The sequence below is a fragment of the Pithys albifrons genome, chromosome 13, assembly GCF_047495875.1.
Source record: "Pithys albifrons albifrons isolate INPA30051 chromosome 13, PitAlb_v1, whole genome shotgun sequence".
NCBI lineage: Eukaryota > Metazoa > Chordata > Aves > Passeriformes > Thamnophilidae > Pithys > Pithys albifrons.
In genome coordinates, this window is record NC_092470.1 from 13,401,396 (window position 1) to 13,426,098 (window position 24,703).

Genomic DNA, 24,703 nt, shown 5'->3' on the forward strand with positions numbered 1-24,703 from the left:
AAGTTAAGCAAATGCTCTGAGGAAACACAGGATCTTTGACCCCTGGTAAGTCAGGGCACTACTGAAACTTGCCAGTAAGTTATTTATTCCTTCCTTTACTATAAAAACCCATGTCCTCATAGATTATGGTTACAACATTTTTGCAAGCACCAGTTACTTCATTTATTATTGGGTCTTGCAGATTACTTTCTATAGCTACCAGAGAAAGCTCCTGCTGCACAGTTTATATCCTAAATGTAATGCTTTATCTACTAATTGCCAGCCATAGCTTTTAGAGAGCATTCCAAATTTTAAAGGATGGAGCCAGCTTTGATTAAAAACTTAATGTTTTAAATAAAGCCATGCAATTACATTTATTTCACAAATGCTTCAAAGCAGCAGCAAGTCACCCACTGAAATTTCAACTGCAGATCAGTACCATCTGGAGAAGAGTTGGTGCTACTTCAGTGTGCTGTTAGGTTTGGCCATAAGCAGCACTGGCTGAAGTTTCTATGGCACTACATCCTTAAGTTATGGAGATGATCAGAGTGGGTTGAAGGGTTGAGGCACAGACTTTAATTTCAAGACACTTGAAGAAAGACATTTACTGAGCAACCTCACAACACAATAAAGAACAATTCCTCCTGCAGTGCTGTCTGTCAAACAGCAGATCCCAAACTCCACAGCTTCATTTCCTAGAACCAGAATCACACACACATGGCTTGCTGCACAGCTTAGTCACTGATCACATCAGTTTTACTTGTAGGTCTGCCCCAACTTAAGTACCTTTTCACAAATGACCCAAACTCCTGCATACAAGTGACACACTGCATGGTGAGCATGGAGAACTCCCTGGGCAGAACCAACACACAAGGTAAAAAGCTTCTGGAAACTGTGGTGTCTGATAGTTATGGGTGAAGAAGTCAAAAAAAAAGAAAAATCATGAGAAGTTAGTGGCATTGGGATACACATGGTGGCTGTGAATAAATACACTAAGTAAAGAATTCACCAATGGAAGGTCCCCATTACAACAAAGCAAGAAAAATCCAAATTACATATACCAGTGACAGCCACAGGGGCTCAGATTTTTTTAAATTTTATTTAATCAAAGTTAAGACGTGGATAAACATAAATACAGCACAGGTACTTCAGATCATTCTTCATATTTGTTTACAGACAAACTGATGGATGAAATCCCAATGAAAACTGCAGTCAATGAAGTGCATACAGCCTTCCCCCCACACACACAAAAACAAACCCCAATTAAAAAAAAAGAAAACAACAAAAATCCCACACACAATCTCAGCACACACTCTCATTACAAATGATTCATACATAAATAGGTAGAGGGTGCAAACAAGCTAATATGCGAACATGTATAACCTCTCGTTAATGGGAAAAAAACAGAAGCAGCCATAATGATTAAAATACATTCAGTTACTGATAACTAGTTGTGCCATACAAGGCATTATCAAAAAAAAAAAAAGAGAGGAAATTGTGCTGCAGAGAAAAGCTATATACAACAAGAAAGTAAATTGCAAAGTTAACGCATGCATGTTTTATCCTGGAAAAGCACAGCCCTCCAATATTTTCTCCACATTTGTTATAAAAGCCCTCTGCACTCAACTAAAATTAAAATGATCTTAAAGGATAATACTTGTAAAGTTTACTTAAGTCTTCAGCCACAGAAAACTGCAATGAAAATAATGTTCAGGGTCATTTTCAAAACAAAAAAAACGAAAACAAAAAAATCTATTCATCTGATGACATGCATGATTAAAAGGTCTAGGCAAGATACACTGCTCTACGTTCCTGATGACTAAGGAAAAAAGCTCAAGTCAATTTAATCTGCAGATGGTCAGAGGATTTTTGTATTCCGGCAGAAGCAGCAGTTCAGATCTTCTGAATCTTTTCCCCAACAACTACAGGATTCTCTTTTCTGATCTTCTCAGCAGCATCAGCTTTGTAATTGTAAGAGCAACTGTGTACATCTGAGTAACGGTGCATACCACAGTAAACGTTTCCACACCGACATTCAAACCCTGTGGACAGAAAAAGTAGCTTAGACATTTCAACATTCTTAATTACACTAGTTTGTTTTAAATCCTGAATGTATTCACTCACTAGCAATAAATCTCTGTCACCAGTGTCAATCAGCCAAAGAGCCTCTGCTGCAGAAAGCATAAGAATCACAAACAATACATTTTTAAGCAATTACAGGAAGATTTGATTGGATCATTCTTTCCTATCACATGATACACTAGAGAACAGAACATATTTACAGAGACCTCCTGCTCTTTTTTCTTTGTTTATGAACCTTCACCCTGCAGAACTCAAGTTCTCAGGGCCTTTCACTGGTTAGTGAATGGCAGCAAACTACCATCCAATTCCTCAGCTAAGCAGACTTCCAAAGGGAAGTATTTGGAATTAAGAACTCCACTTAAAGACAGGAGGCTGAAAAACAACACAATACATGAATAACTAAACTACTGAGAGTTAGCAAAAAGCATCTTTGTTACTTCAAATGAACATCAAGATGACCATGACCCATCTTCCCTTTAAGAGAACATTTCAAAGGTCCAAAGCCTAAACAAATCTCAGAAAAATGAAATCAGTATTTCTTACCAGTAAGTCCAACCTTCTTCCTGCACATGAAACAACGATTCTTTTTCTGTTTTGGTTTGTCAAGTGACTTGTCCTGTTCTTCAGGTGTAGGCTCTGCATTCTCTGACACCGAAGCTGACAAAGAAGTTAATAAGAACGGTGGGAAAAAAAAAAGTCTCTCCCCTTCCTTTAAGTCCTACAATAATCTAAAGCCCACGTTGCAAAAGTAGCCATTTTGCTGCAGCTTCCATGCCTGAAGTGCAATGGTCTCTCAGCAGTGACTGGAACACCCTCCTTCTAGACTTTCAATATAATTTAAGGGGAGGGCTCACTGGATGTTCACACGAAGTTCACAATACAACAATACCATAAAAACCCCAGAGTAATTAAACATAAGTTTTCAGAGTAAGATTCAGCGTTGTCAGACATGGGAAGAAAATCCAACACCCAAGTGTTTTCCCACAGTGTTACTAGCCCATTTCCCAAAATCTGCTTGTAAGAAGCACTGTATGTAATAGGATCAGTTGAGCCAAACACCCTGTTTCAAACTCTGAATTGACACTACTTTTGCTGAAGAGGCTGCAACACTGAAACCACATGAAATGCAGCATTTCAGAACAAACTCTACCACTGTGATGCTGCTGCTCTTGCACATCTGGAAGAAGCCTACACAGGAGCTTGTCACTATCAGGGGTGAGAAACATCAGCTTTAGATACACAGAGAGAAACTACACTGTCCTGAAACCCAGAAGGAAGCAGGTAAAAACCTCATTTTAAAGATGCTTTTGCTAAGGCCACTTTCAACCTACTTTAACGTTCACTCACATCTAAAAGAAACAGGTTACAGGTTGTGTGGGAGAATACAAACAAGTAATGGTAGTAACTGCCTGACCCAGGTAAAAATAGAAGTTCTGGTTTTCCTCAAGTATTTGCACATTCCTTACATTACAAAACAGAAATAGAAACCCAAAACCCCCAGCTTCATTTCAAGAAGGACTAAGAGCCAACCTCTGCCTACCAGATATTGGTAGACCACAGCAGGACAAGTCTCTGGTGAATAAGGTACACAGAAGTTAAAGGTATTTGCAGCAAAGAACAAAAGCAAGCTCCAGCTGAGAGGAATGTCAATGGAAGCAGAGTTAGAATCAGTGCTGTGAGGAAGGTAATCCAACAGTAAGCTCAGACATTTGTCAGGGAAAAGGCTGCAGGCATCTCTGTACAGCTGGACCTTTGTTCAGCAGAGACTGTCAGATGCAGTTCTGTGCTAGTTCTACACCAGTAGACAGCTCTTCTGCATGACAATTCCAGTGGGGTTTTTCCTGTGCTGCTATTCTGATGATTTTTTATTTTTGAAGACAAGGGCACTCATCACTTTTTCTATGTATCAAAACATTGTACTAAGCAACATCAATTGGTACCAGGATACCTGATCACCAGCAAAAACTTTGCCTGAGGGAAAATCTAGCAAAGATACCATTATACATGGTTTATTAAATCCTTCTAAATCACTATATATATTACAAGCAGAGCTTTTACTCGTCCTTAAATTTATTAACAATTGATAGTTTGCAAAAAAGGTTCAGTGGCTTTAAGTGGCTGTTAAAGGGCACATTTCTGAGTGGACAGTGATATCCAAAGCTTTTCAAGTTAAGAATGAATAGCAGCAAGGATTAAAAGAGGTGAGATAAGTACCAGCAGCAGTAAAACTTACTCAAATGAACTTTGGCAGCTTTACATGAAACAGACATTGCAGTGTTTATGAATTCACTAAGACAGCTTCATGACATGAATTAGCCTCTAACATTCTCAAGCTTGCATTTCCTGTTGTAGCAAAATCCAGTTACCTCAATAGAAGTTTCACTAAAAGCCTCTGTAACTATTAGCTATATTTAGGAAAAAAATTGCACTCTTCCCTGCATAACAAGGCCCTCATACATACTTACATTTTCTTTGTGCGTATGGCTCTCACATTAAAAAGGTTTAAAAATATTTAAGAGCTGCTGCTCAGTAGAACTGAGTAGAACTGAGTGGGAAGATTCTTCTACTGTGCCACGAGTCACTTCACATCTACTGTAGTAACCACAAATTTTAAGTCTCAATCTGCTATGGCACAGAAGCCAGAGATTTGACTCAAAATCCTTGATCATAATCATGAATATCCCAACCACTAAGACACCTTTAGATGCCCAAGTGCCAGTGCTCATTGCTCAGTCTATCAGCTAGCTGTGATAAGCACAACAGAACAAAGCAGGTAAAATGCAATACTGCCCAGCTTGGTGCTTGAAGGAAACATGTTGAAGCCACTCCCAGCTGCTCGACTGTCTGGATTCCAGGATGCTGCTGTCTGCTTTCCATGAACCAAAGTCCTCCCTTCCCCCAGCCCCACCTCTGCCTTTAGCCAGAGAACAGAAGCACTGGCAGCACCAGTACAAGCTGCCAAACCAAAAATGAGTAAGGCATGAACACACACTGATTTTTCTGGAGCTGACAAGCTGGGTTGGCTGCTAAAAGTTCCCTGATTTACAGAACATGTTCTTAGCTGATCAAAACAAGCAGTCTGGATTTTCACCTAAAGGCAGAAGCTTTTCCTACTGCTTCGTTTGTGACAACCCTGCCTGAAATTCAGTGTGCTCTTACTGACCACAAAAACAGCACCCACAAAATAAAACTCACTCCAGCCCTTGCAAATCTCTGATGGCACAACAGCTCCCTGTGTGTGCAGCAAACTCCTGACACCTCATCTGTTCTCTCCTCTCTCTGGATGTTTTACATTTATCACCCCTGCAGAGTGATATCACCAGGCAGAACCTCTTAAAGAAAAACGTTCCTCATTCCCACAGGAAAAGTAAGAGCATCTGACTAGGTCTAGGAAGAAGAAACCCACTGCTCCAGGAGTGAAATGTGAAGTTAATCCTAAAGATCACTACACTTTCTAACATGTTAACACTAAACTGAAATAATCAGCCTAAAATGCACTGCTTCAATGTTAGGAAGAGGTACATTAAAAAAGAGCACACTCACTGACAATTTATTTTTAAATCTTTCTTCTCTCCCTGGAGTATTGATCGGTATATCAGGATATCCTATATAATTTTCTACAATTCTATCAGTCATACTCTACCTCCAAGTCCCTGGTACTATCACAAAAATCTCAAATATCCATCACTTTCTTTCCAGTACTGTTGACTGAGCCAGCCCTGATGAGGTCCACTGAAAGTGAAGTCTTTAGTCCAACTGCATTCACGTTAGGCCCAAGTTACCTCCACATAAAATTCTGCAGCAGCTTAATTGGTTTAGTATCAATTTTTTAAATTTAGTCATCACTAACTGAAATAAACTGATTTACCTCACTAAAACCTAGATGAGCAGTTATTTAAATCTTAGTTTGTACTCTGATTTTTCAAAACAGTAATCACACCATATTACATCAGTGATAGCATTTTGCAATCCTAATAATAATACATGCTACTCTCCAGTTCACAGTGAGTTTGGGTACTAGAGGAGCTGTTTTGGCTCTCAGAAGTTTTCAGCCCCAACAAGGCTGACAGCCCATGCATTAGTTCAATTTATACTTTTAGCACTAAGTTCTTCAATTTTCAGAGCTCCATAAAGTATGTTGTGGAGTGCTCCTGCCTTCCATGGCAAATTGCTTTTACCTTTAAAAACCTCCCTGAAACACGAAGCATGAATTCTAACCTGGATGCTTTTAAACTCATTAATCCTAGGGAAGTGAAATGCCTCTTCACCTACTTGCAGCCTTGCCGGGAGGCAGCCCTGTTAATCCTCTGGCTAACAAATCAGGAATCCTGACTGGCTAATCCTAACAGGGCTGTAATGTTGAGCAAAAGGTACAACAGCCAATCTAGAGTGAGTTGGAAAGATGCTCATAATAGAAGAAAGCTGCTAGAGAAGCTGGATTGTACTTAATGAGTTTCATTTTAGGTCACCTTTAATGGCATGTTCATGGTATTTAAGAACATTAAAGTTAAAAAAAATTCTAGTAGTCCCTACCTAAGAGCATCTGGGCTTTTTGCAGTGCTCCACACCTACAAGTATCATCACACAAACACTAACTGTGAAGTCTAGACTTATTAATATATTCTGCAGTTTTTCCTCTATTCTTTTGCATTGCATAAATCCAACAAAGACAAGTCTCAACTGCTCTTTATGATTTTTATCCCTTCGTAGTTTTAGCTTGTCTGCAAACAGCAAGGACTGTGTACACACAGCCCAAATCCCATTTATCTGTCTGCTTTAGAAAAGTAATAATAGTAATCTAAGAAAGCTTAATTATTCACCCAATCTTTCATTCAATGTTATTGTAGCCTGGTAATTTTTGTTAAATTACAAGGAGAAGTCAACTAAATACAATACACAAACTTACATGAGTAGCATAGAACAATTTGCCTCAAAACAGACATTCCCACAAGGCAAAATTTTACCAGAATAAATACTGAACAAGTCATTAGAGCAGACATAATTTCTCCTTTTCCTCCCCTGAATCAACAGGAATAGCATTAGATGCTCTTCGGTCTGGGATGAACTATCACATTGCTGTAAATATTTTTCTTTTTAATGCTAGAACGTCAAGCAATACTAAAAGACCTTTGATTCACACATTGTTATTACATTTTTGACAGCAGCCTAAAATTCAAATTCCAAATGATGTGAGGAAAATAAAAGAAACTTTAGGATGCACAACTCTGACAGCAATTCAATGAAATCCTCTTAGCATCCATTCTAAGCCGCTTTTTTTCTAAACTTACATTTTTCAAATGAAAATACTTAAAACTGGAAACACTACATTTCATATAATTTTCAGTTAGGGATAGCACAGAAGAAACTTAAGGAAATAAGGCTGACCCTGCCACAGTGAGTTAAAAATAGGGATTGTAATTTAGAACTGCAACTACATGGTGGTGTTCTCAGTTTAGAAACTGGGGTACAGAGAAAAACACAGGACACAGCTGAGTAATCTAAACACCTGACAGGTTGCTCCTTGAAATACATAATGTAAAACATTAAGTAAGATATGTCCCCCAATTAAAAGCTTCAAGTTGAGAAACATATTCTATGTTCTCATAAGGACAACGAGCTTTAGAGGTGAAGAATTAAAGGGCAAATTTATCCGAACAGGTAAGACGTGAGCCGTGCCTCAGAAAACTTGCTGGAAAATGTCTTTTCACAGGCTCAGGTCACCTCACAGTGCAAGCAACAAAGATTAATTTACAATAAAATACTTCCTCTGCCTCCCAGTGAAAAGACAGTTGATGATGCACTGTCTAAACTGAAGACGAGACCTCAGTTCCAGAAAGCAAACTTCCCAGCCAACACCAGAACCTCTCTCTAAATGTATCTTCTGAGGAGTAAAGATGGTTCTAATAATTGATATCTCAAAGGTTACTAAAAATAGTATCACCATTAAAAACCTTTATCCCAAGTTTACAGTCACTGTTTGTGTGACCAAGGCCATGCCTCACTCAGCACAGTAGGTGACTGACGACTCATATTCCAGTCTACAGAAAAGGGGTAGGTCAGGTTTAGAAATGTGAGAAGTAAACCCTCGTACCAGAGGTACAATGAAAGTACTAATATTTAGCATCTTTAAGTGGAATTACAAGATTTATCTGTGTAAAACCCAAACTCCTATGTTTAGACAGATGCATAACTTTACCCACACTAAAGCCTTAAGTGTGTCAACAGAAGTAAAGGCAGAAGACTTACTGATTTACTTTTAAATACCTGTTATACCATCTACAGGTTACGAGTCTGAGCATATATACTTTGTATATTAACTGGCATTTTTGCATTTCCTAAGGAATACTATTAAAAAATTTTAGTCTTAAGCTCTGAAAGCTTGCACACAGAAAAAAATTTAAAAAAGCAAAGAAAAAAACCTCTACATTGTACCAGTAATAAGGATTTTAGGCCAGTATAGTTAAAACAACCCACTCAGCCATTTTCCTTCAAGCAAGTATAGTCTGTGGTAAGGTAATTTTGTATTTGATAAAATGAATTTCCATAGGTCAAAATATTACAGCACTATAGTTCATACGTGAATGGTTCTATTGTGGGTGTTTCATGTTTATAAAAGACACTAACACTGTTCTTGCAATGGTCACATCATAACACTCTGTATCACAAACATGATCATAAACCTCTGGTATCTGCTGCAAATGGTTACTCTGAGGAGTAACAGATACTCAAAACTCTACTTACATGCAACAGCTGTGGCACAAAGACTGTTAGAACAGAACGCTGATTTATAATGTGCACTTCCAACACCAATTAACACACTTGTTATGGCAGATACATCACCAGCTAAACATAAAAGTTTTCAGCTTGACTTGCCTTTTAAGAAAACAAGTTTATCCTTATTTTGCCTTCTGATTTCACAGAATACTTGGGTTTGAGAACCAGTTCTTTCAAAGAGGAGTATATTAAGAACAGTTAAAGTTTAAAAACATAAGTTCTCTGTGAAAATTAGGCACCAACCTTGCAACTCTTCTGTCTCAGGTACTGTTTTGTCCACAGGCGTACTATCCGGTTGGGATGATGCTACAGATTCTGTTAAAAGTGACTGACTTGACACAGGGCTGGGGGGCAAAAGAAGAAAGTTAAAATTTTCATGATGCACTTCCATGTTCTTTTCCTGAAAGGGATACGTTAAAGCACCTTGATGAAAAAGCTCTGAAAGTTGTTTCTGTAATGACTTAAAGATGTCACAATCTGAACTGACAAAGGTTTTTGCGCTCATACTGAATGCAATATACCAGTTCAACTATAAAAAGGGAAATATTTTGGGTAGTTTAACATACCACCTCTCTAACACAGAAGCAACAATGCAATATTGAATATGCAAGGATTTTTATAACTTAAGTCAGCAAGATAACTGTAGAATAGCTACCTTGGGTGTTCTAGTGACACGAATGAGAAAATTGCAGCATGTCAATGTTTTCAGCAATAAAGCAGCTGCACACAGAACCCCTTAGATTTTCACCGTGTAAAGTAGTGCTGGCCAAATGTCCCCAACTTGTCAGCCACACTGCAAAATCAGAGCACAGCTGCAAAACTCACAGATAATCACTGAACAGATAAGGAAAACCAACTCCATAGTAGCAATTGCTCCACCCAAGCAGCTCATCCAGCAGCTCTCCTATGGAACAAGGCAGAGCTGAAGTCTCAAGCAAGACGTAGCACTACCTCATTTTCATTATTTGTTACTTTCTTTCCACTTAGGGATTCACTCTGAAGTCAGAATTTTGGATTATTCAGCAGTCCACAACACCTCCCTACCAGAGGTCCATGGCATGACCAGAGCACTGGAGTTGCAATTTTAATTACCAAGAACTGCATGTAGGTCTTCAACTGCAGCTCTGGTCACCTACAAAAGGGCACTGGCAATTTACTGTATGTGTCCTTGGGAGTATCGTAAGTCTGAAGTACTTCCAGAGACTGAAGTTTAACTCCTGCTTTTCATTTTGGAAAATATCCCAAACAAGGGACACTGATTTATTTTGAAGCACAACTCCAAGAGCAACTATCCACTTGCTTCTCCTGCAACCAGTAACCAAGCCAGCGATCAGTGAAGTGCTTTTCCTCTCTTTCATGGTCTACAGAAGTTGTGTGAGAACAGAGCCAAGGCACTGTAACTGGTTCAGTTCTGTGCACTGACCTGGATGAGGTTTTGGAGGTTTTTTTATTACACATACCAGAAGAGTAGTTTCAGGGTAAGGTATGTATTTTCTATCCCCACTAGAAGTCTCAGAATGGAAAGACTAAATATAGCCTCAGGCATGGCACCTAGCTCTTGGTTCATATGCAGGATCAGAGCATGAGATAACACTTCCTATAAAAAGCTAAGGAGCAGAAAACACAGTTTGAGCACAATCAGCCAGCAAAAACTGACAAAGTCACCCTCAGACCGTGTTTTACTACATTCTGATTTTTAAAGAAAAGTTGGAATGAGTATTTCTGCAAGTTAGCTGCCATAGTATAACACACTAACACTTTTCACTCAAGAAATTTCCAAAGCACTTGAGTTGCTGTTAGTTGTCATTCTCAACTGAAATGCAGCCACTAAATATAAACAAATATTTAGCTTTTACAAATGGAGAACACTTAGTAAGTCTGAGCATTTTACAAGAGGACATTATGTATCCTTGAATAATCCAGATGGAAATGACTTGTTTAATCAGGGATCAGTTCAGTAGCACTACATGTACTAAGATTCAGAGAGCAGTTCAGTAGCACAACTTGTACCAAGATTCAGATATCCTTCCCCCGTTCCAGCACCCTCCAATCTTTGCGAAACAACTGGCTTGTTGACACATTATCATACATTTATTTATGAGAGCTCTAGTAAGCAGCTCTCTGCAATTTTACAAGATCCTCAAATTTCTAAGATGAAAGGAGATCTCCTCTGGTAAACATACAAGTGTAAGTTGTGGAATCAGAAGACCAGCCAGACAAATCTCAGTTGAACAGCACTAAGCTGGCAATTACTCCTATTCGAGGCTAAACGCTAAAGACAAATTTCCATTTGAATGCAAGATGAAGCTGAGAGATCTGCTGGAATTCACCATAAGATCCCATGCTCTAAAATCAGCTGTTAAATCTTACATCTTCTCCTAATCCAGCTCCCAGCAATTAATTATGCAGGATGAGTACACTTCATTTCATTGCCTTGATACAGATTTTCGCACGAAGACACAGAGCAGACCAAAACATCTTACCTTGGCTGCATAGATGGAGTCGATGTAGAATCTAAAGTGGACTGAGTTTCCTGGGCACTGCCTTCTGTGCACTGGACCGGTAGGGACTCAGTTATACTACTGACAGAAGCTGCTGGAAGATACCCCAATGCAGAATGTGTTACACGACTTCCTGGGACTACAGAAGTTATACACTGCAATTGCTCTTAAACCCCTCCAACACCAGTCAGAAAAGTAATTGAATCTCTCCCTATATCATAATGAAATGTAATTTTATAAAAAAGTAACTATGTTTGGCCATACTTTGGTCTCATTCCAGCCCCAGAACTTACACTGCAGAAAATTTTGAAGTTGGAGATTTAAAATAGTTACTACTTTTTTGCTAATTAAAGCATCTACGAACAGCTTTCTCAGCATAAACTGCAGTATTCTAACACAAGAAGCTTGGGGTTTGTTTTAAAAAACCAAGATGGATCTGTGAGAAACTACTGTAGCATCCTAATGCCAACTTCAGATCCATTTTGAAGTTGTAGGACCTAAATCCCCAGATTTCAGTGGAAGATATTTCTTCAATCTAAAAAGTCAAGTTGTAGGAAGGGATAGTACACACGGCACTGGGCCAAAAAGAACAAGAAGTATCTGAAGTTAAGAAGAAATTATCAAGTCTCCACAGGTTAATCCTTCCATATGAGGCTGCAGAGATTAAATATCTGTACTTTCAATGCTTTTCACAAACATTTCCCAAGCTAAATCTTATCTCTACTATCAGTAATTTAAGGAAAAATATCTCAGTATAGTAATTTTTTCTGCATTTTTACATTTTCAACTTGGAAACACTCAAATGAGTACAAAAGGTACTAGAATCTACTTCTGAGCAGATTAATGGCAGCACAATTTTATTCTGAGCATTTCATCCAAGCTCATTCCCTAAGGTAGTGCAAACCATTTTATTCAAGCATCTTAATGCTCCTACATTTAGTATTTAGACATGACCACTCTGTCAGTTTGAGCAGCCCAAACACATGTCAGTGTTACTTACCAGGAGGGCTAATTCTACCATTACTGTTCTGCCTTTGAAGATGTTCTTTGTAGCACACTGAACACATGCCATTTGTACGAGGATTCCCGTAAAATCCACAGCCAGTGGAACAAAGCATAGGCACTTGGCTACGGTTCGTTTCTTGAGCCATTTTCCCTTCTTCTATAAACCTGAAATTGATACACACAACCCAGTATTTAGAGGCCTGAGAAAACCTTTCTTTTACAGTTGACATTTGAAAATCTGAAGTTTCCCATAGCTCAGCAAAAAGATCTTCCAGAAAAAATGCCTTGCGGGTAACTCAGTGCCCTTTCCCAAAAAGCATATAAAGTCTGCCCAGTAACACAAACACAGTCACGTGTAGGCTCTGTGTGACCCTCCCAGCCCCACCAATTTATGTTCAATATACACCACACAAAGAAATTGCATATTAGCAAATACTGGGAGTATCACTGCTCTGGCAGTTGGGTAAGGGGAGGCAGGTGAGGGGGACACTCCAGCTGAACTCTCCTTGAAAACCGAACACCTGATACTGCGCATGAGAACTGTAAAATGAGAGACCCGCACGGTACCACAGGCTTACTTACCGCACAATAATTATAATTACCAACAGTCACATGAACTCACATGTCACTGTTTCATCACTGCATCATTAGTGAAAGACAACACCACTTCTTACCACAAACACTGTACAAGGATTTTTCACATGCAAAGAAAAATCATCCCTTCAGTCAATAATATTAAACACATACACGTACCTCCTACTTAAGAATTTTGTGTGAAAATATACTAAAAATGAGAAACTAGAGATATACCAGTTGCCTGGATATTTAACATCCTTAGATTTAGTTTTCAACTGTATAACTTACATGTTTTTGTCCCTGGCTTGCATTAAGAAGGTTTACAGATATTTACAAGAAAACTACAGCAAATGACCATTTTCATCAGAATTCTGAGCCTACTAATTATCATCAGCTGGTCTAAGTTGCAAATCACTTTTGACATCTGTCACTTGGTGAGATAAAATTAATTTTCTGGGTTTTTTCCTCACTCCATAAATATACAATTGCTCTTTTTTTAAAATCACTTTTGAAAATCACTTTTCAGCTTGTTATTAAGAAATAATGTATATAAAGGTATCAACTATTGCATTCAAGATCAACTTACGTCTACCACTTTATATTTCATGATAAAAAAATTAGGCTGAAGTATGGGCAATACTGATTCTTGCAAGTCAAACCAAAGATAAGCAGTTATTACTGGAAAAAAAATTTAAAAAGAAATCAATGTTTCAAGTGACATCAGCATATGTTTCAACAGAAGAGAAAAACAAAACAGAGGGAAAGCAGTTTCAAGATACTCAAATAGTTCACCAATTGGCACGTTATAAAACTAGATTAAACCATAGTAAGAAGTACCAGGGTAAAAAAGATTTCCTTTTATGTAAGATGTATTTGAAGCCAAATACAAACAATTTTCCCATTACTTTGTTTCCAGACAGATCTCCTCATCTCCTCTAACAACCACAAAATTTTATTTCCCCAAAACTTATGAAATTGATACCAAAAGCAAACTTATGAGTTGCAAAGGCAACAGCAACACAGAAACAAGTCAAGTTTCTGCTTACAGCAATAAGATACTCTAAGGATAAGAGAGTAGTCAAGATATAAGACACAAAAGATGTACAGGCAGCAAACAACAAAAATCTGACAGTACCTTTTTCAGCTTCCACCTGCAATTAAGCTCATTTCAGCTGTTGCCTGCACTCCCCCACTCCAATATAGAAGCACTTGCTTGCGACATCCAAAGCTGCCGCTGACCTCACACGACGCCTAAATTTGATTTTGCTGAAGTACCGTACGTGTGGCTGAAAGAGCACTTTCATTCCTGCCTTTCTCCAGACAGCCCTTCAGAATGAAACTGCAAGTAGTGCATGTGCGAATTTAATTTTTATGCTGGGCCCAACATTCAGCAAAGCCATTTCAGGAGAGCATAAATGAGCACAATTTTTCTGTGCCTTGGTAACTAAAACCAATTTAAAGATGAAACTTTACACAAGTCACTCTTGGCATAGAAAGCTTAAGATTGAAAGACTAATTAAAAACACTTTCAACTGAGAATTTCAAATGCTAATAGACGTTCAATGTCACAATACAAGTATTAATTATTTTAATTTTAGGCAGCAGCATATTAAAAAACCCTACCATACTAACTTGCAAGATGTACCATGACTGCCTGTCTGTCCAGCTTCGACCAGCACACAGGAACTCTGTAACAGCACCAGCTCCTGATAACACTCCCCAACACAACACTGCTGGAGAGACCAGGTGCTAACACAAACACAGCATAACAATCTCTAAAACAGATGTAAAAAAAAATAATTCTGCTCCAATTCAATAAGCAAATTGTGAAAGGTGCACAAAGATGCTCAGACAAAAACAAAACAAAACAAGAAAAGCTGGCCTGAGTTCCAGCTAAGCCAGTTCCCAAGTTCATTAACTAGTGGATCCTGTCAGCAGCCAAAGCACAAGCCACTGGCATGAGCCTCCAGAACACTTAAATCTCCAAGGGGAAGTGCCAGGGATTCTTCTGAAGGGTTTTAATAAGGGCCCACAGGAAGCAGAAGATCCTTCACTGGTTGGTAATATTTGACGAATAAGATGAAGAGATAGGATCAAACTGATGCAACGTTGTAAAGTCAAATGAGAAAGAAGCTGCACCAACAAAGCAGCCTGTTGTGTCTGAAAGGGGCAATTGTGCACAATCTCCCACACCAGTTTCAAGGCTCAGCTGGAATCTCACCCACCCAATTAGCACCATGAACTACTAAAAAAAACCACCAGGAAAAAAAGGGCTATCACCACCACAAAGTTTTCTGACAGTTCAGTGAGCTCAACCAGTTCACTCACAAAAAAACCACAAAAGTAGGAAGCACAACACACAGGAAAACCTCTGGAATTAATGTGAGGGATGATATGTGACCAGGAGGGACAACACATGTTTTAGCAGCCTGTAAGCTGCTGAGATGGTTGAACTCATCTATTTGAACCCTAAAGCCACAGAATGCCAAGCCAGTATAATAAGCTCTCACTCCCTCTTCCATGCTGGTGCCCTCCCTTTCAATGCTCACACGCACAAAAAGGAAACAAGGAAGTGATCAAACTTAAAGTCAACCACTCCATCTTCTGACAATGAGCTTCAACACAAACTGGTTTCTCAGCTCTTTGTCACATGTGCTGTTTGGGCAGGAGAGAGATCTAGCTGCAGACACGTGTGGAACCACTTGTTTCAGCAACAGAGCAGGCTTAAAGAATTAAGAGAACCAGTAGCCAAAAACAGGCATTGAAAATAGAACGGGAGAGATCCAAGTGCTGGAAGTTCCTGGCACTGCACCTCAGACATGCCTCTCCCATTCACGTGCACTCCCGCAGGAGGGCAAAGGCCGGGGTGACACAGCACTTGTGCCTCGGGGACTCCTCCTCCCCACCGCTTGGGCACAAGTCAAACAGCCAGAAGCAGAGCAGCCGTCTCTGTCCTCATCTCAGCAAACATGAATAGCAAGAGATCATTAAACAGTTGTTTTTGGGGGCAGGAAGGACCTCCCATCACCCCAGCTCTTGGCTCAGCTTCAGATTTTTGTTTAAAAACTGTCCATATTTCCTCAGCGCAGGAGGATCCGCAATATCCCCAAGCCCAAACATGCCATGAGCCAGTAACAGTGGGCAGTCCCTGCTGGAGCAGCGCTGTGAAAGGGGGGAGTCTGCTCCCACAGCTCTGCCCACTGCTGCACACTCTGTCCCTGCCTCCAGTCAGATCAGTTCACCCATCTGATGGAAAAGATAGGAATATTTATTCTGGTGGACTGGAGAACTTGCTGATCTGACATAAGATCTGCTCCAGAGAACTGACATACACTGCACAGGAAGTGACGTGGTTAAAAACAGGACGAACCTTCTGAGGGGCGGCATCAAGCCCACTGTAAAATAAATCCCAAGTGCAAGTACATACCCTATTCTGTAGCCTCAAAACTGGTCTCCTAGCATGGCCTCAGTGTGAAACTGGAAGCAACTTTATAGGTGAAGTGACAGCAAGGTCTTGGGATCAGCATGACCACATGTATGTCTTACTTGGTTTGAGATATCACAAAACAAGTGTGGAGCTTGTAAAGCTCCTCGAAATGCCTCTGGGCTCTTTTTGTTCCCACTGAGCTGTGCTTGCACTACATTCACTTCAGCTCTATATATTTTATAATCAGGAATGTCCTTTATATATTTTGGCTTGGTACAGAGAGGATTTTACTCTGAGGCTGTGCTATGGTGAGGAGGGAAAGACAGTACCTGTAGCAGCAGCAGTAAGAAGAAAGGCCTTACAAGTGCATCAAGTTGTTTATGTATGTCAGGAGTAATAGGAATGGGTAGACTTTAAGCACCAAATTTTTAAGAAAACAAGGACTTAGTCTGCAGAGCTGTGTCCTTCCATGAGTATACTGAAAATAAATACTTTTGTGAAGAAAATAGAGGTAATTTTATCTTAAGCTTATCAGCTAGATACAAAAAGAGGCAGTTTATTCCATAATCTTCAACAAAGGGGATGTTCTGGGGTTGCACTGAGCTGAGTTGTTTAAGGTTCTTGCACTTCTCTCTGTTATGCTTCCTTGTCTCATTAGTGCTCATATAACTGGTTATACAACTATACTGTAAAGCAAAGCAGATAAAGTGCTTAAAATACTATAAAGAGTTCTGATTTTGGTTTTGTGGGGTTTTTTTCTTTAAGATCAATTCTACATTCTGAATAACATTCAGAATTCATAGGTAAGTCTTATGGCCATCAAGTTCTCTGAGGAAAGATCCCCTTCTTCCAATGCACTGAAAAACAAGTAACAAAACACTTGTGTACATCCTTTCCCCACGGATCAGGCACTTTGACACTGGTCTTTTTTTTCCTCTTTTTTCTTTTCCTTTCAATTAAAATGTTTATACGCTACTAGTTTCAAATAACTGATACCATAGCTTTATAGGCTTCAAATGTTAATCAGCAAGATCAGAGAAAGCAGCATTTAGCAGGATTAAACACACAAGATTTAGGAATAATCTCTTCCCCCCACCCACCCCAACCTTTGCAACAAGGAAAAAACCCCCTGCACACAAGCCAGCCTTCTCTTCAGCTGTCTTCTCCAAAGAAAAGGGTCTCCTGAATTCCTGTTATCCTCATACTTCCAAGTTGTGGTAGGAAAACAAGTAGATCCACCACCCCAGCTCAAGTACCATCTTGAGTTCTGCAAATGTTCCTAAATCTGTGACTGGTATGGGAAGGATCGTTCCCAAATGCAAACACTGAGGCTGGGAAGAGCACCCAAACAACATTCTGCCTCAGCACCACACCAGTCACAGTTTGAACCCTACTCATTCCAGCTTTGAAACTGCTTCTCAGAGAAAGCACAGCACTTGGTGTGAGCTCCTCTTCCCTGTGATAGATCAATGCACTGACAGTTTTACCTGACACCCCATATAATGAAACCAACTTTTAACAAGTGATGAAAATATTCCCGCCTCTGTCATAATCACCTTTATAACGAAGCAGTTCAGCACTGATTAAGTAGCACCAGTACTAATGGTCATTTTCTTCATGCTAATGAAGCAAGGAAGAAATTGCAGAAGTGGTGATTTGCACTGCTTAAATACACAGCTTCATCCTGGGCACAAATAACAGCAAGACACAAAGTTGTGTAGACAAAAATACACTTCACTTTAGAACATGTACTGGCACAGATACCCGATACCACCTGTACCACCATATGAAAAGGCACGCTGGTACAAAAAGCAATACATAGGAAATGGATTCCTCTACTGGCTTATCAAAACAAACGGCAAATAAAGGCCTAAGCGCAGCATTCTGTTGAATCTTGCTGCAAAAGTTACCAGAGCACTGGCTGTGATTGAGGATACTGCTCCATAATCGAATTTTCCACTCAGGTGTCATGCTGGAAGCAGGACATTACTCAGGGTATAAAGCACTAGATTCACAATTGAATAGCAAGTTACAGAACAACCCTGGTTTCTTTTTACTCAGTTGCTGTTTCCCAAAAGGCTCCAATTTACATTCACTGAGCAGTCATTTGTAGCTGCTTTAAGGCATTTCCATGTCCCAGCAACTGCTGTGGAGCCAAGAACGGGCAGATTTGAATGGGGGCCTCAGTCACCACAGCTCAGCCCAGCTTGCTGGTTGCAGACCTGTCATTCCATCTACAGCTCACCCTGGCTAAAACTCTGCAGCTGGTTCACATTCGCCAGCATAGCTACATGTGTATTACACTCTGACCCAGTTTCATCAGAATGCTTTGAGTTAAAAAAAGTGAATATGGTTAAGGACCAACTATGCAAGCAGATTTGTAAGGGCAGTGACCTCTTTGTTCTTGTAGCAGCAGAACACACAGCTGTTGCATTTTTCAAAACACAGGAGTTATCCAGCTTCCTCAGCACCAAGAGAATTCATGCATTTTGAAGCTTTCTATTTATCCTAGTGGGCCTCCAGTATTCTTCCTGCTCACAATTAAGTTGTAATTTGAACTACTGAAATAGAATTTATATAATGACTTAATATCAAAACCAAAATACTCACACTAGTGACCAAAGACTTACATAAGATGTTCTCTCAACTCACTTGACAAGTCATTCAATATCTACTTATGTTCCTGTCTATTCCTGTTGAACAGCTTTTTGGTTTTGTCTCATGCATGGACTTTTTTTTAAATCAAGCACTTTGGTATGTCAGACACTCCTGGCAGAAACTTTACAAAAAGATGCAAAGAGTTACAGAAGTCTTTCTTCACTTCCAATTTTAACTAGTCAGTAAGTTTAAACCTTTCAGTTCACTAATTAAAATATAGATAAAATTTGGACTCTTAAAAAAGCTGTATCCCAGGTTAAAGATGGCAGGCAGACTGTGCAAGAGTCACACCAGTGGGGAAAAAAGCCACACACGAGAGAATGTGCACGCTCAGAAGTGGAAGACGGGCAGAAAAGAGAGATTCAGGTCTCAGGAAGGGAAGGAACATGAGCAACATTCGTAACTGAGCCAGAATATCATACAAGCAGGAACACTTGGTATAGACAAAGCCCCCAGTGTTGCAGTGTGTATATTGCCAAGAACAGCTGTCTGCTCTTGTACTCAAGGTTACACCAAGAACAAGAGAACATTTCACTACAACCTCTTCAACTCTTACTAGGCAAGAACAAAGACACGCAGATTCTATCCTGGTATCAAGGAGATCACTGATAATAAGGATTCAGCTTCCCATGCTTGCCTGCATACACTATTAATAGATGCTACTTTGAAACTGTAATTACTACTTGTAGCCACGCTTAACCTTTGCAAAGTAAGGATTACTAGACCCAAAGATTAACTGCTGCAAAAGAGGGTACCTCAGATTTTCATTCACCTCATGCAAATGCATCAAATTACTTGCAGTGACCACTTAAAAGTCTACAAACAAAAAACTGAAGTATAAGCAACTGTTACTTGATTTCCAAACTTTCTAATATAGTCACCAAACAAAATAAAGGGGCAATTCCATGAAATTCCCTACTCTACTGAAGATTATGCCTAAAAGAAAACAAACAAACCACAATGTAACCAGCTATGTAACAGGTCCATTTTACTACCTAGTAGGAGGATCATATTTTGTTTATGCCAGATTTCAGAGGCAGAGTAGAGACAGGAGGATTTTCATGAAAAAGTGTTGCAATTCCAGAAAGCTACCACATCCCAGTGTGTGATGATGGGGTTTTTTTGCACAGATGACCACTACTTTATGCTGCAGCACCTAAAAGATTAAATGTAGCACTTTCTATAGAGCCTTCGACACTCTTATTTACCATGTACTTCAATTTGAGCCTAAAGCAACAAATCAAAGTCAAGACACCAAGGATTAACACTGTTAGTGCATTTAAGGCAGGTCCATTTGGCCTTTGTTGTTCAAGACTAACACTACAGCACTGCTAGAATTAAGCCCTCACACACAACAGTATCTAAACTTTTGTGAGATTCAAAGAAACATCAATTTTTCCTCCAACTTAGAAAACTTAAAAGCCTCTTATTTCCTTCTTATTCCCCAGCAGCACAATACACTTATAGGCAACCCCAGTTAATCCAGCAAACTCCAGGCCAGCACAGAGATGCTTTCAGAGAAGCACTACCAGCATGTTCCAAATTTCCATCTCTCCAATGAAAACTATCAGAAAATCTATGCAGACAAAGCTGCCTTTTGGACAGGTCAACCTGAATCCAAGTGAAAATGGCAAAGCAAAACTCACACCACAAAAATCACTTCTTGGGTTCAATAGGAAAAACAGCAAATAACCCTTGGGCTGGACACATTTGTTTACAACAGCAAGACATGACAGGGTCCTTCAGTAAAGATAACTAATTATACATTAAAAGCACTGAGACTAAGACGGTAACTGTAATTGTTCTGTACAAAGCAAAGACAATTTCTGAGTGAATTACAGACAAAGGAAAGTGAACATGAGAAAACTGCATGTCACATGTTTCAGGAAGCTGCCTTTAATCTGTATCTTTGGGGGAGTCACGGTGAGGGAAGCCCAAGAGGCATATTTGAGGAACACAGAGGACACTGGTCAGCCACCCCCACTGGTCACACTGTCCTACCCAAAGCACTGTATGCCCATACACAACCCAAAATATGAGGTTGTACTCACATTTAACCTACCCAGACCACCCAAAATTTAAGACTAGAAGCAGACAGGCTCAGCAGGGCATTTTTGGAAGATGGCTGCCTGAAACAAGACTGCCACAGAAACTTTATATGAAGTTAGACTTGAGATGGAACATGGAGCTACCATTAAAGCAGCACACTTTTAGGGAGTGCTTGCTCTGGCATCCCTACTCAAAAGGAATAAAACTCAGGAGTTACACCCATGAGAAAAATCAAACCACTTCAGTAATTGCTTGTCAGCAGTGTGCTATGTCAGCTCACCCAAACCACAGTTTCCATTGTGTGTAGCTGAACCAACATCCAGCTGCACAAGTTGCAGAACTGCTCGAAGAGCCCCTTTCTTTCTGCTGGAGTTTGCGCCATCTCATACCTATACTTTGGCATTCAGGTGCTGCAGGAATCCTCGAGCTGCACTTCATATTTCTACACAGCCCTATAATTTTAGGGTTTACTTGAAATCTGTCAGTAAAGAAACGCCTTATCTTTTATAGAGCATTTTTAAAAAAAGCTACTCTGGAACAGACCAGACAGGGCTACATTCTGCTTTCTTTGGCATCGTATTTTGAAGCTGGTCATTTCAGGAAACAGAGGTTGTATAAAATTAGAATCAGGAGATTCTAGAATTCTCTACATTCCTTTGAAATACTAGGCCAAAGTTTAAGGGATGCAGGAAAGCAACTCCATAAACTATCTTTGATGCTGTATTTTAAAACAGGTTTTACTTTACATGCTGATGAAAAATAATCTGTAAGAAGGATTTGAACACTTACAAGATTACCCTCATAATTACTGAAAGAATAGATATAGATTCAGTAATAGCTTCTTTTGAGCTTCAGTGAATAAGTAATCTTCTCTCAATAGAGCATGAGTTTCACTTATTTTAAGCATATCAAACCCAGAAGAGATAAAAGCCGCTTTAACACGAGTTCCCAAAATAGACAGCTTCTTGTTAACAAAGCACCTGTTGCTTAGAACTGACAGTAAGCACAAAACACATTATAATTTGTTTTTATAAACAGCAATATGTAGAATTTTAATTAGCTCATAATGCTATAGTTCTATGTGGGCTTAATGCTAAGGGAGCTCCTGCTCTAATATCAGGGTTCCTATGTGTTAATAGATAAAACCATCATCATCATAATTTCTGGCTAGAGCATCTTGAATTCAGCTTAACTCCCAAGAACACTGTGTGATTATCATGCATGATGTGTAGCTCTATTTAGAATTATGCACTATGTCTAATTTAAGTGTTCAAAATTATACAATACCCTTACTGTGGTTTGATGGGGAACTCAACCTAAAGCTAAATCCTGACCAAACAAAGAGGGTATTTAAGGGCAAGTTTTCAGTGTAAGAAGTATAAGTATGATGTTCCCTGTGGCAAAGCTGCATTCATCTTCTGCAACGCACTTAAATTTAGTTAAGGGCCTCAAAGTTCCTACTTTGTTTTAGCCCTAATGCTCTTCTAGGGGATTTTGCTGTTGTTTTTTTATCCCTTAATTATTATTTCAATCACTGGGGAATCCAGCTTACATGATCCCAAGTAAATTATTGGATGTCTATACACTAAAACTTATCACCCTGCACAAAGCATAGAAAAACATTACACAGGTGAACAGCAGTGCCACACTGGGCATCTGATATTTATCCAACACTTTACTGCAGTGACAAGTTTCCCCAAATACATGATTACACCAACTGGTCACACTATGAAGTGTTGCGTCTTCCCTTAGTTTCCCTTCAGCTGTTACTTTATCCTGCCTGAAACAATGGCACATGTAAATGTTCAAGTGTAATGTATACATATGCATTCAATATATATTTACGTGCAACCAATGCAATGGGTTCATGACACAGGTAATTCATGGCTTTAAATATCTCTGCCACAGCATTGCTGGGACAGGAACTGATCTACCTTAGAGACTTCATTTCTCAAAGGCTTGGATTCACTCTTGTAGGTGGTTTATGGTACAGCTCTGTGCCAGAGGAGTCAAAGTTAACAGAGGACTGAAGTGAGAAGGTCAATCTACTGAGTTAGTAACAGACTGAACTACAAGGCATAGCCTCACTTACAGCTTAAGCCAAGTGAAAATGGACACATCAACAAGAGGTCCGAGTGAAAATTTTTAAGAGTTGCTTTGTGTCAGCTTTAACAACCCAAGACAGTGTCAGATAAATGGATAAGGGACTAAGGAACAATCAGAAATTTGCAGTGAGACACTCCTTTCTGAAGGTATCCAAAACCACACCACTTCCTTAGATGGCGAGGTCATTACGCTGTTTAAGAAAAGCTTAAATATTGGAAGTACCTTGATTAAGGAGAACTGGTATTTTTTTCCCCCACTGCCACCATGGAACAGAAAATAGTTCTTTACACTTCTTCCCTAAGCCTATACAGAACAGACTGCACATATTTCAGTTTCTTAAGTGAGGAGAAAGCCAGAGCTGACAGCTTTCAAGTAAAAGTCTGCATTGCAAACACTGTGCTTTAATCACCAGGGCATCTGTTTTACCTGCTAATACTCCAGTTACAACTCCGTAAACTGTCCTTCTGAAAAGTTTGCTATTCATTCTGTTTCCAGACAAGATTCAGCTATGTGAGCACACATTTCCAATACAATGTCTCCCCCACTTACTGTCCAGAACACTTAGATCAGCAAGTTAAGAGCACAATTGCCTAAAAATAGTTTGGCTGGATGCCACTCTCCCCTATTAGGATGCTACCTTTGCACAGAGTGGTTTTTTATACAATTCTACATAGAAAAATAAAGGCATAAATGGCTTCAAAGGAGGGACTTGTATTCCAAAAGGCCAAGCTGTTAAGTAGTGGCATGGGATTTCCCCTTTTTCCTCCATCCACATAAACAGAAATTTACATTTTTAGAAGCATTTTGAACAATAACTCCAAGTAGATAAGTAGATCTGGCTTCTCTTTTTATCCTCTTGCCATTGTCATTGTATTCTGCCAGATAACAGATTGACACATGACAAAGTAACTGCACTTTCTAGAGAAAGGAAAATTCATGATACAAAGGAGAAGTAGACAAACATAGAAAAACACAGGGCAGAACTCCAACTATGGCATATTAAAGGCAGCATCACACTACAGAATGGATAAATGGAACAAAAAATCTGCTCACAGGATATTGAACCTCAACTGTCAGCAAGGTGTGGCTTTCTATCAGAATGCTCATTCCCTTCCATTCACCAACACTGGCCAACAGAGCTTCCATCAGGAAACAATGGAAAAACAGAGCACAAAATATTCCCTTTTATTATGGCACAAGGCCATAAACAAGAGGGACATCAGCAAGAACAATGCTCTTTAGCTTAGCCTAAAGATGTTCTCACAGGCACTACAGCTGCAGCTCGGCCAATTCCACAAGTACCAGGTCCTCACTATTGAAAAAAGCCCAACGTCCTTACATTGTCTCACATCCCTTCTGTGACAGCAAAAATCCCCCCACGACCACTGAAGGGTATTTGTAACCCTTACACTTAAACAAACAAACAAAACCCACACTAACTGTAACCCATAACCCTGGGTTTTAAGAGAAGACTTTCCCATTTTAACAACTAACTTGCTGCTGCTCAAGGAAACCCAGCAACCCACACTTTACACTGTATGGGCCA

At 39.5% G+C, this 24,703-nt stretch overlaps 1 protein-coding gene across 9 annotated transcripts in view; it reads right to left on the bottom strand.

Moving 5' to 3' along the window:
- Positions 1 to 1,059: 1,059 nt before the first annotated feature.
- Positions 1,060 to 24,703, bottom strand: part of ZFAND6 (zinc finger AN1-type containing 6) — a 36,580-nt gene continuing 12,936 nt past the window's right edge. For 8 of the 9 annotated variants that reach the window (XM_071568318.1, XM_071568313.1, XM_071568312.1 and 5 more), the window contains 5 exons: positions 12,337 to 12,506; positions 11,319 to 11,430; positions 9,079 to 9,179; positions 2,605 to 2,718; positions 1,060 to 2,021 (listed from right to left, as the gene is read on the bottom strand). In XM_071568318.1, the coding sequence (XP_071424419.1) occupies positions 1,873 to 2,021; positions 2,605 to 2,718; positions 9,079 to 9,179; positions 11,319 to 11,430; positions 12,337 to 12,487 (627 nt within the window). In that variant the 5' untranslated portion in view covers positions 12,488 to 12,506 and the 3' untranslated portion in view covers positions 1,060 to 1,872. The remainder of the gene's footprint in view (positions 2,022 to 2,604; positions 2,719 to 9,078; positions 9,180 to 11,318; positions 11,431 to 12,336; positions 12,507 to 24,703) is intronic. The other variant, XM_071568311.1, reaches the window with a different exon arrangement.